At 39.4% G+C, this 11695-nt stretch overlaps 1 protein-coding gene across 1 annotated transcript; it reads left to right on the top strand.

Annotated features, from left to right (window-relative positions):
* The first annotated feature begins 239 nt into the window (after positions 1-239).
* On the top strand, positions 240-11333 carry meox1 (mesenchyme homeobox 1). Its single transcript, XM_074619282.1, has 3 exons — positions 240-1254; positions 5758-5930; positions 9991-11333. Exons 1-3 carry the CDS (start codon positions 744-746, stop codon positions 10111-10113), a joined length of 807 nt encoding a protein of 268 aa, XP_074475383.1. The 5' UTR covers positions 240-743; the 3' UTR covers positions 10114-11333.
* Positions 11334-11695: the final 362 nt, after the last annotated feature.

The following is an 11695-nucleotide window of genomic DNA, read 5'->3' as shown; positions in this document are numbered from 1 at the left end:
ATAAGTCGGGGTCCCCAGCTCTCATGTGGGTGGGTGCTCGCTTTATATTTTACGGACAATGTCCCTTTAAAAAGCCCCGCGTCTGGAAAGCCCATTAGATGTGCATATAAAATTTCCCCCGTGATTAATAGTTGATGAAGCAGGGTTGGTTGGAGGGTACTACCAACATGTGGCCGGCAGGGCTCCTCCTCTGCAATCTCACGTTACACTCCATAAACTTGCCACTCTTTCCCACCTATATGTTTAAAAAGGAGGAGGGCTCACTTGTCAAGAATGCCTTAGAAGAGTTGTGAAAACAGCCAGCCCGAGAAGGGGAGTCATGCAGTTGCGGATGCAGCTCTCCCGCCGAGCCACAAGCCAGTCAGATCAGTCAGGGGAGAGAGGGTGTGTGAGAGCAAGATAGAGGGAAAGTGTGTGAGAGTGTGTCAGGACCAGAGGCTCCGAAGGACGTCACGCACACTCCCAGAGAGAGAGGGAAACACGCTGTCACAGGAAGGCGTCTATCCTCGCGCGTTTTGGGCTGTGGAAGAGTCAACAGCCTCTGACAGAAGTGAGTATTCCTGAGGTGGATGCAGTGAGGCGATGATGTGCATTTAGTCAGCTGAAGTGGATGCTTCTCAAGACTTGATACAGATTTCCAGTCCTAACTTACTTTCTGAGGGGGGGTTTCCAACTCCTCTGCAAAGGAAAAGACGTAATAAGACATTAATCAAGATTGTGTGAAGTGTTTTTGCATCACCGCCATGGATCAGCCAGCCAGCAGCTGCATGCGGAGCGCCCACCCCAGCAGCTCCATCTGGGGTTGCATGAGGAACCCGCACTCCGGGGTCCCGGTAGCCAATCTGCAGTCGCCCTACCAGCAGGCCTCTTTCTCCCTCCACCAGAAGCCCGACTTCCTGGCCTACACAGACTTCTCCAGCTCCTGCCTGGTGCCGACTGCGCCACACGCCGCTTACCCCCGCGACGACAGACTGTACCAAGAGAGCCAGCAGGGGGGTTACCAGAGAGCCGAGTGGCAGTTCAACCCCTGCGAGACGCGGGTGAGAGCGCCCGAGGCCTGCCCGCCCATCGTCGCACCTGTGGTAGTAGGTGGCGGTGGAGGTGGAGGCGGAGGGCCTGAGCTGGACAGTGTAGGGGGAGACAGGATCCCAGGGGCCGTGCCCGGATGCCTGGAGGGAGAATACTCACCGCAGAGCGTGGCGTCGGCCGACTCCGACAAGAAGAGCTCCAATAAGAGGAAGAGAGATGTCACAGGTGAGTCACTGGGATGGATGGGAGTCAGCTGGGTTTTATTGGGAAAGAAGAGCATCCAAAAACTAATCACACCAAGCTTAGGAAAGGAAAACTTACACTAATAAAATGCACATGTGGGAGTATTAAAAATGATAGTGCACATTCCTCTTTGACTACTGTACACTGGTGTGTATGGTGGTGGAAATATAAGGAAAAGATGAGGAGGTAACAGCAGCAAAGAATAAAAATGATAGCAATACCGTGATTTTTTTTGACACCATTATTGCTCCATTTTAAGTGAAGCAAATGTCGAATATGTCAAGGTTAAGGCATTTCTTCCCTGCCCTATATCACAGCTGGCAGTGACACAAACTTCTCCCTCCATTTCCTCACCAAATCGGTCTTAAAGCAGCACTCTCACCACATCGCTATGTGAAAGGTGAGAAGGTGTCAAGACTTTTGTGTTCAAGACACACACTTTAACTCGCAGTTGCATCCTCTTATTGTTCAAAAAGGCTGAAATGATTTAACGGGTGAACATTTCATTGCGCTCCTGTTTCCGTTGGAAATGGACCATTGTTTTATGGCAGCAGGGCCTACGTTCAAGATGATGGTTAAAAAATTACTTCTGTGGAGGAAAAGTCTTTAAAGGCATCACAGGTGCTTCAGACTGTTTTTAATATAATCTATTATAGATTTATAAGTCTCAAAAGTGAATTAGTGCAATAAATTAATATACAATCCAGCTGTAATTTATTGAACTGTTTCTCCTAAAACTATTAAAGAGAAAAAGTGATCATGTAATAATACTGTTCAGCTGCTTCACCAAACACCAGTGAGACAAAATAAGATAATATTCCCATTACACACTATTTCCAACTAACGTTTTTCCACAAAAAGATTGAGTTCATGTATCCTTAAATATCCTTATATCTGCTCCGAGTTGGTGTCGTGAGCACTGAAATAATATCTTTGTATGCTTTTGGATTACAATTTATTCCCCCTATCATATTACACACTTGCTAATAGGAAGCAAAAAGCAAACCGATATCCATGACGAACTAATTCCTAAAAAGTTTTCACACGTTAACATTAAACAACGAGCGCGACGGACTAAAGTAAATGTTTATATTTAAACCGAATCTAAAGGTGTAAAAACGTTTTAGTGTGAAGAATGAAAATAAAACCACGTCCAACACATCTGGAACGTTCACATTTTTTTCATCTGTGAAAAACGTTTTCTAAACTGCGAAAAAAAAAAAATCCAGCCTGTTGTTCCCCTCACAAAGATGATGATTTATGCAACGAGACTGACATTTACACCTCTAAAAATAATAAGAAAGAAAAGTTATCAATAAATTCTGCACATTTGTACTATATATGCATATGCATGTAGTAAAACTTTGAGCTTGAAGAAAGTTTTTTTGTACATATTTTAGATGATATAGTGTGGCTCAGTATTTATAAATCTTAATGTTTACTTTAATCCACTTACTACATGTAGCTGGGTGGAGTTTGCTCCATCATACAGCAACACTTCAAGATATTGTCATCAAGTGCTCCGTTGTGATTCTCTTTGTCCAAACGTAACAAACCAATTGTGATTCTAAAGAATAATTATTAGGAAAAACTACATGTCTGCAGCAGCCTAATTGAAGGGGGTGGTGGGGGAGTACAGACCCTCACCCCCGCACCCTCTCCCTTTCTTACCTTATTGTAACCTCCACTCACTACACTGAAAACATGCCAGACCACGTCTGGTAAAATCACTTTGCCTGTGAGCCCACTTTTTACATTCTTATCCATTGACATTTTCCTGTCGTTAAGCCGTAACACAATCTCCCACTGAGTGCATGCAACATGTCTGACCACTACATCAGTTCTTGGTTTCAGGAAGAAAAAAAAGAGCCATTCAGTCTTATGTATTGACTAGCTGGTAGAAGAGCATATATTAGGAAAATGCCCCGAAGGCTTTCTTTCGCATTACAGACAGACTGAGCTGCTGTACAGCCTGCTTGTGTGTCTGTGTGTTTATACAGATATGGAAATGTGGTGCACTTTAAGAGTTTCCAAAAGTGGTATCTGATATCAGCTTTAGTCCAAAGTTTGACCAATAATTATGTTTATAATACAGCACAATATGTAATAGGAACATTGATATATATACTCTACTATTAGCAAATAAAAAAGCTACTATAACCAAATCCAACATTATTATTATTATTAGATTGAATTGACAATTGACAAAACATCTATGAATAAAAGTTGTTTCATCATAAAATCAAACAGTGACACTTAATTTTTACCCCCTACTTAACATTTATTAGCAGAATATAAACACTTAATGAGAGGTTTTTAATACTTTATAATAAATATAGCAAATAAAAGGACTTTTTAAAATTCTGATTATTTAGCTACATACGTTTTTAAGTGTTTATTAATGTATTATTCACTAATTATAACAGTTAATTAATGCATAGTAACACAGCTGCATGACCACATATGATCAAATCCTAACAGTATGTTAGAAGGCATTTATTAACTGTTTGTACACATGTACAAATCATTCGCAGGTGAGTTGAGGTGTTAATAAATGTGTTCAAAACTCTATATATAATTTATGTTGCCAAGCATACATTACCCATCTATACACATTAATAAACACTTAAAAAAATCCTTATATCTGCTTACAAACACATTATAAAGTGTTAAAAAAACACATTATTAGTTGATTTCGGCTTACAAATAAGTAAATAGTAGTAAATAAGGAACTTTAAATACCGATGAAACATCCTAACTCATATACCCATAAATTAAGCTATCAGCCCCACCTGTAATTCTCACCTGTGGTTTTTGATTTAAAACAATCACTTAAGTTACAACCGCTTTAATTCAGTCCTGATGAAGACAAACTACTTTTGCACCATCCACCCAAAAAGGCACCAAATGCTGTTTGTCTTTGGGCCCCCGCTGGGTGCAGAAGCCTTCTCCCTGCTAGTTTACGGTCTCTGGCTGTGCAGGATATTTATTGGGGGCCTGTTTAGTGGGAACCAGTTTGAGCCCCGCCAGGTGTTCAAGTCTTAACGAAACCTGCTTGACGCAGCTCCAGACCAGACCTGACGCGGCACAGGCAGCGTCGGCACACTCGGGGCAGCGCGTCATTAATGACACTTAAACAACAATAAGAAGTTTTTTTTTTGGCGTGGGTATTCAGGCGTTTTTGCACACACACATGCACACGTCCTGGTCTGCCCAGTCACATCTGGCTCAATGTACAGCAGTCCATTTCACATTCTGGCCCGCTTCTCTGGCACGCACCGAGCAAAACTTCTCACTTTGACAAATTAGAACCATTTTCTAGAGATTACATCAGCTGCTGGTGTCGCTACCAATGCACAATTATTACCCAAAAAACTCTTTCCCTTTAATACACAAGAGAGGTTTTTACTGAAAGCTAAATCAACCAGCTCTCATTTATGTTTATCCTGGTAAATGAGCTTTAAAATTTGCCCATTTCCTAGGAAATATGAACTTGGGGAATTCTATAAATCTTTGCAATAAACTGCGACTCCCATCACTGGAACTGATGTCAGCGTAGTTCAGACCACATTTACAGGTCGACCCTTATAACTCCTTATGACTGACCGCCATATTCATAGAGATATCTCAGGCTTTGTCCTGATGTATTTGCTGTCATGTTGAGATGAGTTAATGTGAATCTCCCCCCCCCCGACTGCTCCGGAGGGAAATCTCCCGACACACACACACACACACACGTAGCAGTCCGACCTGGACACATCCGCACCTTTGTTCTTTGTTAGAGGCTTTAACGATGTTCCGCTGCATTCCTCTCCTAACTCAGTCCCTCTGTGGCTGGACTGGTGGGCCCTGCCCTGTTGCCGATATGCTCTCACACACACTCCATGAATGAATGCTCAGATTTGTACTTAAATGTGTAAACAAACAAACAAATAAAGGCAGCAAAAATTGCATGCACGCTCACAGAAATGTACTCGGCTGCACACACGCTGCAGGTGACTCGTAAGCTCAGGAGGTCAGGGTGGTCTGTTTTTAAAGTGCTGGTTTTTGGTGTTTACTATATGAGGGGCCTCCCACTAAAGAGTCTTTGGAGTTGTGGTTTGTTGGTCGGAAAGGTCCTTAAGGTCTGTTTAATAGTCAACTAGAGGCTGGTCACAACATGACTGGAGAGCTAATTCAAATCAGATTAGCTGTGAAGACAATGAAAACAGAAGGGCGTTGTGGAATCACCATGTCAGACAAACTGGATCCATATTCCCTGATATTGAAAGAAAAGAGGAGAACTTGTTTATTAAGATGTAAATGTATCACATTTACCTTCATTTTTATCCATATTTAAAACAAATGTAATGAAAAAAATACATAAAATACACGCATATCTTCCTCTAAAATAATGCAAAAAATATATTCATTTGTCAGCATACAAGAGCGGGAAAACAAACAAGCACCTCAACCTGCACGAAATGCATTTCCTTTTCCCTCCAGATATCCAGGAGTCCAGTTTTAAGGTGGACTCCAGCTGCAAGGCCCGGAAAGAGCGCACAGCGTTCACCAAGGAGCAGCTGAGAGAGCTGGAAGCCGAGTTCACCCACCACAACTACCTGACCAGGCTCCGCCGCTACGAGATCGCCGTCAACCTGGACCTCACAGAGAGACAGGTACGCCACCATAAATACATAACTGTTATATTATTATCACTCCATATGAGTCATTATTCAAATATCTTATGAAAGAAGTGCTTTTTGTGTTCATCAAATGTCAAATGTGACTCACTTATGTTGAAAGAAATCTCTCATTTTGTACTTTTTAATACAAGAAATCCTCTGAATCACCCCCAAACAATACAAAATCTAGTAGAAAGGTTTGTGTTACAAATAATAAGAATAAATAAGACCCCTTAATAACTCAAATAACTTGATTTCCAGCAGCAAAAAATACAAAAATGTAACTAAATAAATAAAACAAATCATCACTTATTTAAAGTGGACGGTATCCACAGTATTCTAAATGTGTCTCCTTCCACTATATATATAATAATAATAATAATGCATGCACATAGATGCATTTAGATTATAATGAACGGTATTTTTCCACAGTATTTTTCATCCTGTGGTCGTAGCAGAATGACATGCAGCTTTAATGAGTGGGCGGCAGCTCCAGACTCGATGAAAATCGGGCGAACATGTGTCGATGCTGCTGGATGAAACCCCAGTCTGCCTGTCAGGCCCAGTGTCCCAGCTCCTCCTAATGAGGCCACGGTGCCACAGTGACCACACATACTGCCGTCTGCTCCTTAAATCTATTTCCCAGACCTCTGGAACACACACACACACACACACACACACACACACACACACACACACTTGTACAGACAGACACACTCACACAGCCGGGTTCCATCTTCACTCAGAGCTCCCACTGCAACTCGGCTTCTTTTTCCAACTCATCCTACATGCTTTGGCGTTTAGCCGTCCTTTCAATCAGCCGCGATGAGCAGAAGAACTCAGGCTGCAGTATGTGGGAACAGATTCATTTGAATCCCAGAGTTGCAGGGTGAGGGGGGGGGATGCAGAGTGGGATGTGCAGAGGTCATTCATTGAGCTGCTACAGTCATCTTCAAATTTGAATTTAGCTTAACACTTTGTGTGAGTTGTTAATGTGTCGTCGCTGAAAATCACAACTCTAAAATGGTTTAATGAACTAGGACAAAGAGCTCTGAGCTTAGTGTCGCTGCATTTCAACCTAATACAACAGGTTTAAATGGGTTGTATTAGCTTAAAAGATGAGGCTGGAGATATTCTATACTTTTTCTTCTGCCAACAAATCCCATCAAAAGACCAAAACCAACAACTAATTCATCATACTAACCTATTAACTAACAACCTATTAACTAGGGCTGAGACGATACACCTATCTACCGATTCGATACTATCACGATACTTGGGTGCCGATTCGATATGTATCGCGATTCTACAAGTATTGCGATTCGATATCACGATTTATTGCGATTTTTGTTAACTTTTTTAACACTAGACCATGGGAATAAGTTGAATCATACACTTCTAGGGACTTTTACTTTGGAAAATATCTAAATTAATATGTTTAAATGTTTGATTTTCAGCATGGATGTAGTCAGAGATGTCCTGAAGTCAAATATATCAGTCATTGTCAACCATTAATTACAAAAAAATTCCCAGCAACCAAAAAGCAAAGAATAAAGACATTTCCTTCACAAATAAGTGGTATTTTCTTTTTAATTTATAAGGGAAATGTAATGTTTTATGCTTCTGGTGAATCGAATCCAATCAATTCTATTTCTGTATATGTATTTTGTTCAACAATAAAAGCAATAACTTCCTGAAATGACTCAAATATATTGATTCTGGCATTAAAAAATCAATTTCAAAATCGTGATACATAGTGGAGTCAATATTTTGTCCCACCCTTACTATTAACAACCTGTATATCAAAGCTTGATTTATCTTATTCCTCTGTGTCATAGAGCACCATTGTTGTCCAAAAACTAGTAGTTTATTTTGAGTGAGTTAGTATCACATGGACCGTCCTGCTGACTCAAACGTGTATTAATCCGCAGCTGAAAATAGTCCCCAACAAATGCACTATTTACTCCTGTTTTAGTAATGTTTGCTAAAAACTACTGTGCCTTTTTTTTTTTAAATAAACCATATAATAGTGACCCATTATTAAAGATCTAAGTCTTTAGGAATGAATAGACTGAGAGCCACAGACAGGTTTTGTTGTATTGTTTTTTTAGGGATTTGTTGACGATAAAAGTATAGAATAACAGACACTTTTGAGAATTGTCAACCCATTAACGACCAATTAATTCTCAGTTAATAAAACATTCATATCACTTCGTCTGCTATATCAAACATGGCTAAAGTGTGACACAATCACCAGATTTAATTGGACGTATCAGTATTTAATTAATGCATCATATTGTGTAGGTGTTATAAACTACAGTTCAGGCATTCTGTCATTATACTCTGATATCTTGAGTGAATGTTCTCAATGACAGACTTAACAAGTGTTTCACCCCTCAGTTTTTTTTGTCTGCGGTATTTTCCCTGTAATTACAGGAAGTGTATGTTTTTGCTGCTGTTCTTGGCCGGACAGTTGAAGCATGATATCATTGTCCTTCCAGAGGAGTGCAATGACACAGATGAGCTCTATCCACACTGTAAACTCACATCCTGTGTAGGCTGACATCCTGATAGTTGACTCTTTTGACCCCGCTGTCTATACGATACTCTCCGCCTGCATTCGCAGAGATTTTTGAGCCAGAACCAAGAGCTTTGTACTGACAATTCATGCTCCTTGCAAGGCCAACACAAACTGAGCCAATTTATCCTGTATACCGCGCTTGGAGATTTGTGGGGGATTATTTGTCTATTTTTCCGCTGACCGTGTTGTAAATTTTGCTAAAAATTGTGAAACGGGGAGAAAAGCCACAGTGATCTTGTTACAAGTTCTAATTCAGTGAAAGAAAAAAACATTCTGCACTATGTCTGTGTGAGTGTTATCTAGTATAGATACTTTTGTTCTAACTTATGCCGAGTACTTAATTTATAGTATTAATTGTTATACTCAAGTAAGGCTCAAATAATTGCTTAATGGTTAAATGCTTAAACGCTCATTAATCTGGTGTACATACACTATACCTTGCTGACTTTACGGCTATTAATCCCATCATACAACTGGCACTTTTGCCTTGTAATCTTCTCTTTAATTGCTCTTGAATAGTTTCTGTTTTTATTTATTTTTTATTTTTTATATTAGGGGTGGGGGAAAATATTTATTTACCTATTTTTTTTAACAATTTTGATATCAATTTTGTAATGCCAGAATCAATATAATTGCTTCATTTGAGTCTATGCGGAGGTAGAAGAAAGTTACAGCTTTTATTGTTGTAGTTTTTTCGCTGGAAAAATGTAATAAAGAATTCCTGACAATGACTGATATATATGACATCTCTGACTACATACACGCTGAAAATCAAACATATGAATGTATTAATTTAGAGATTTTCCAAAGTAAAAGTCCCTAGAAGTGTATGATTCAACTTTTTCACATGGTCTAGTGTTAAAAAAGTTAACAAAAATAGCAATAAATCGTAATATCGAATTGCAATAATCGTCCCAGCCCTAGTATCTATCTGTATTTGTTCCTGTCCTTGTGCTGCTGCAACAACCGAATTTCCTCTCTGGTGATCAATAAGACCTTTCCTTATCTTATCTTAAAAAATATCAGAAAATGTGGAGAAAAAAAATCACACCTTTTTCAGAATCCAAAGTGATGTCTTCAAGTTGCTTGTTTGATCTGAACAATCCCAAACCCAAAGCTATTCAATTTACTATCATAGAAAACAAGCAGATATTCGTATTTGAGAGGCTGGAGCCAGCGGATTTTTAGCATTTTTGCATAAAAAATAATTTCCGTTTAATGGATTATTTAATTAGTTGCAGAAAATTTTCTGTTGATCTACTAATAAATTAATCAACACCATCAATCTTAAATTATTGCAAAAGGAGAACACCAAGAGGCAATATGTCTGAGGCAAATTTACCACAACAATTTTGTCTATGTACGCTGATGACATCACGATCTTTTAACACAATTGTTAATCTTACTTTCTTTATCTACTTTTAATTTAATGCATATTCTAATGAAGCATTTTGCTTTATTTCTGTACAACAGGTGAAAGTGTGGTTTCAGAACAGGAGGATGAAGTGGAAGAGAGTGAAGGGAGGACAGTCGTCTTCGCCCAACGACCAGGAAAATGACGACATTGACTCAGCGGCCTCGCCCAGCTCTGAATGAACAAAGGGGGATGGCGTTATGAAAAAGGAGATGACACGGAGAGAGACTGGGGGTCAACTGGATGCCAACGCAGCACAATGCAACCGTCACTAATTTCTATGGAAAGCTGCAGGAATCAATCAAGACTCTTTTTAATTCCCAGGAAAGAAACCACAGAGCATCTTCTTTTGCTGTTGTAAATAGTTGATTTATGTCCATAATGAACTGCATTTTTGATACACTATTGATGAATACTCTGTTCAAGAGGCCACCTCTTGTTGTGTTTAAAATATTAGAGATGATACTTATGGTCATTGTAGATCAGTGACAAAGTCCAGACAGAAGCTTTAAGGCCAGTGATGACATATCAGACTGTGATGTGATTGTGTTTGAGAGCATCCCCTTTGGTTCCAGTATTGTAATCATGGCCTTTGACGCTTGACTACAACCACCTGGGAAAACTCAGACTGCACAAGTGTTGCCAAGCCATAAGTGCCTCCAAAATCAAATGATTTTTTTTCATTTTGTCAGTTTCTTTTTCCTAGAATATAGTTTTTTTTTTAATCTGTCAAGCATTTTTTTTTTACTATTCTTTTTTTATACATGTTGAATGTTATTGATAAAACACAGATGTTGCCTGTTTCTGCAAATAGAATAAATCATCTGCTGCAAAATGGGAAAAAAATATCTTGGTAATTTCTTCCACCCGCAACAATTGAGTTACGATTGGACAGTAGATACATCTGTATTCTTGGCTGAAGGTTTCATCACATGGAGACCTTTAGGTCAGACATTACAATTGCTAAGAAATAATAACTGAGGAGACGTTTGCTCCCATTTGCTTTTGATGTTGGCAGCTGACATCAAAGGTCATAAATCATGTGTGAGTCTGCGTGTACTCTCATGTCCCCTTAAGCATGCAAAAGTATTCTCCTGGTTCTAGAGATACGCCGCACATATCTCTCATTTCCTTTTGGGGGCGATTCAAACTCGTCTGGTGGCTGTTTCCCTGATTGGACAACAACAAACAACCAACCAATCAGAGCTTTATAGTAGGGATGCGCCAATCGGATATCGGGCCAATACCAACTCAAATAGCTGGATCGGGAATCGGTGACAATGTGGCCGATCTATTCAATGCAATTCTATGTTTACATATTATATACATTACATACTGGAATATGAATTCCTGTTAAAGTTTTCACCAATTTGTTGCTACATTAAAAAGGTTTACAGTTAAATTGTAATTCCTGTTAATTTTGAAGATTTTTTGCCACGTTGCTGGTGTACGATTTATTATTTTAATAATAGATAACAATTCATTCATTAATTAGTATATGTATTTCTTTGCTATATTTTGTTTTCCAAAGTTTGGAAAGCAATGTTTAAGTCAAGCCTGATGTTGCCTTACACTTAAAAAAATGTCCCAGTCACTTCACCACAGTGAGGCATACAGCTTATTAATTAAACACTGGTATCGGATTGGTACCGGTCTCGGCCAATACCAAAAGCCCAGGTATCGGTATCGGGACTGAAAAAGTCAGATCGGTGCATCCCTACTTTATAGGGTTGTGTCTAGAAATTAAAGCACAAATTGCAAGAC

Source organism: Sebastes fasciatus, chromosome 20 (assembly GCF_043250625.1).
Source record: "Sebastes fasciatus isolate fSebFas1 chromosome 20, fSebFas1.pri, whole genome shotgun sequence".
Lineage (NCBI taxonomy): Eukaryota > Metazoa > Chordata > Actinopteri > Perciformes > Sebastidae > Sebastes > Sebastes fasciatus.
The sequence above is the reverse complement of the archived record's forward strand: the minus strand, read 5'-3'. Positions and strand labels throughout refer to the sequence as shown.

Excerpts from the sequence above, each read along its gene's own strand:
- meox1 (XM_074619282.1), top strand. The coding sequence starts at position 744 with ATGGATCAGCCAGCCAGCAGCTGCATGCGGAGCGCCCACCCCAGCAGC. Across the intron at positions 1,255-5,757 it reads GAGGAAGAGAGATGTCACAG|ATATCCAGGAGTCCAGTTTT; the intron begins GTGAGTCACTGG and ends TTTTCCCTCCAG. Across the intron at positions 5,931-9,990 it reads TGGACCTCACAGAGAGACAG|GTGAAAGTGTGGTTTCAGAA; the intron begins GTACGCCACCAT and ends TCTGTACAACAG.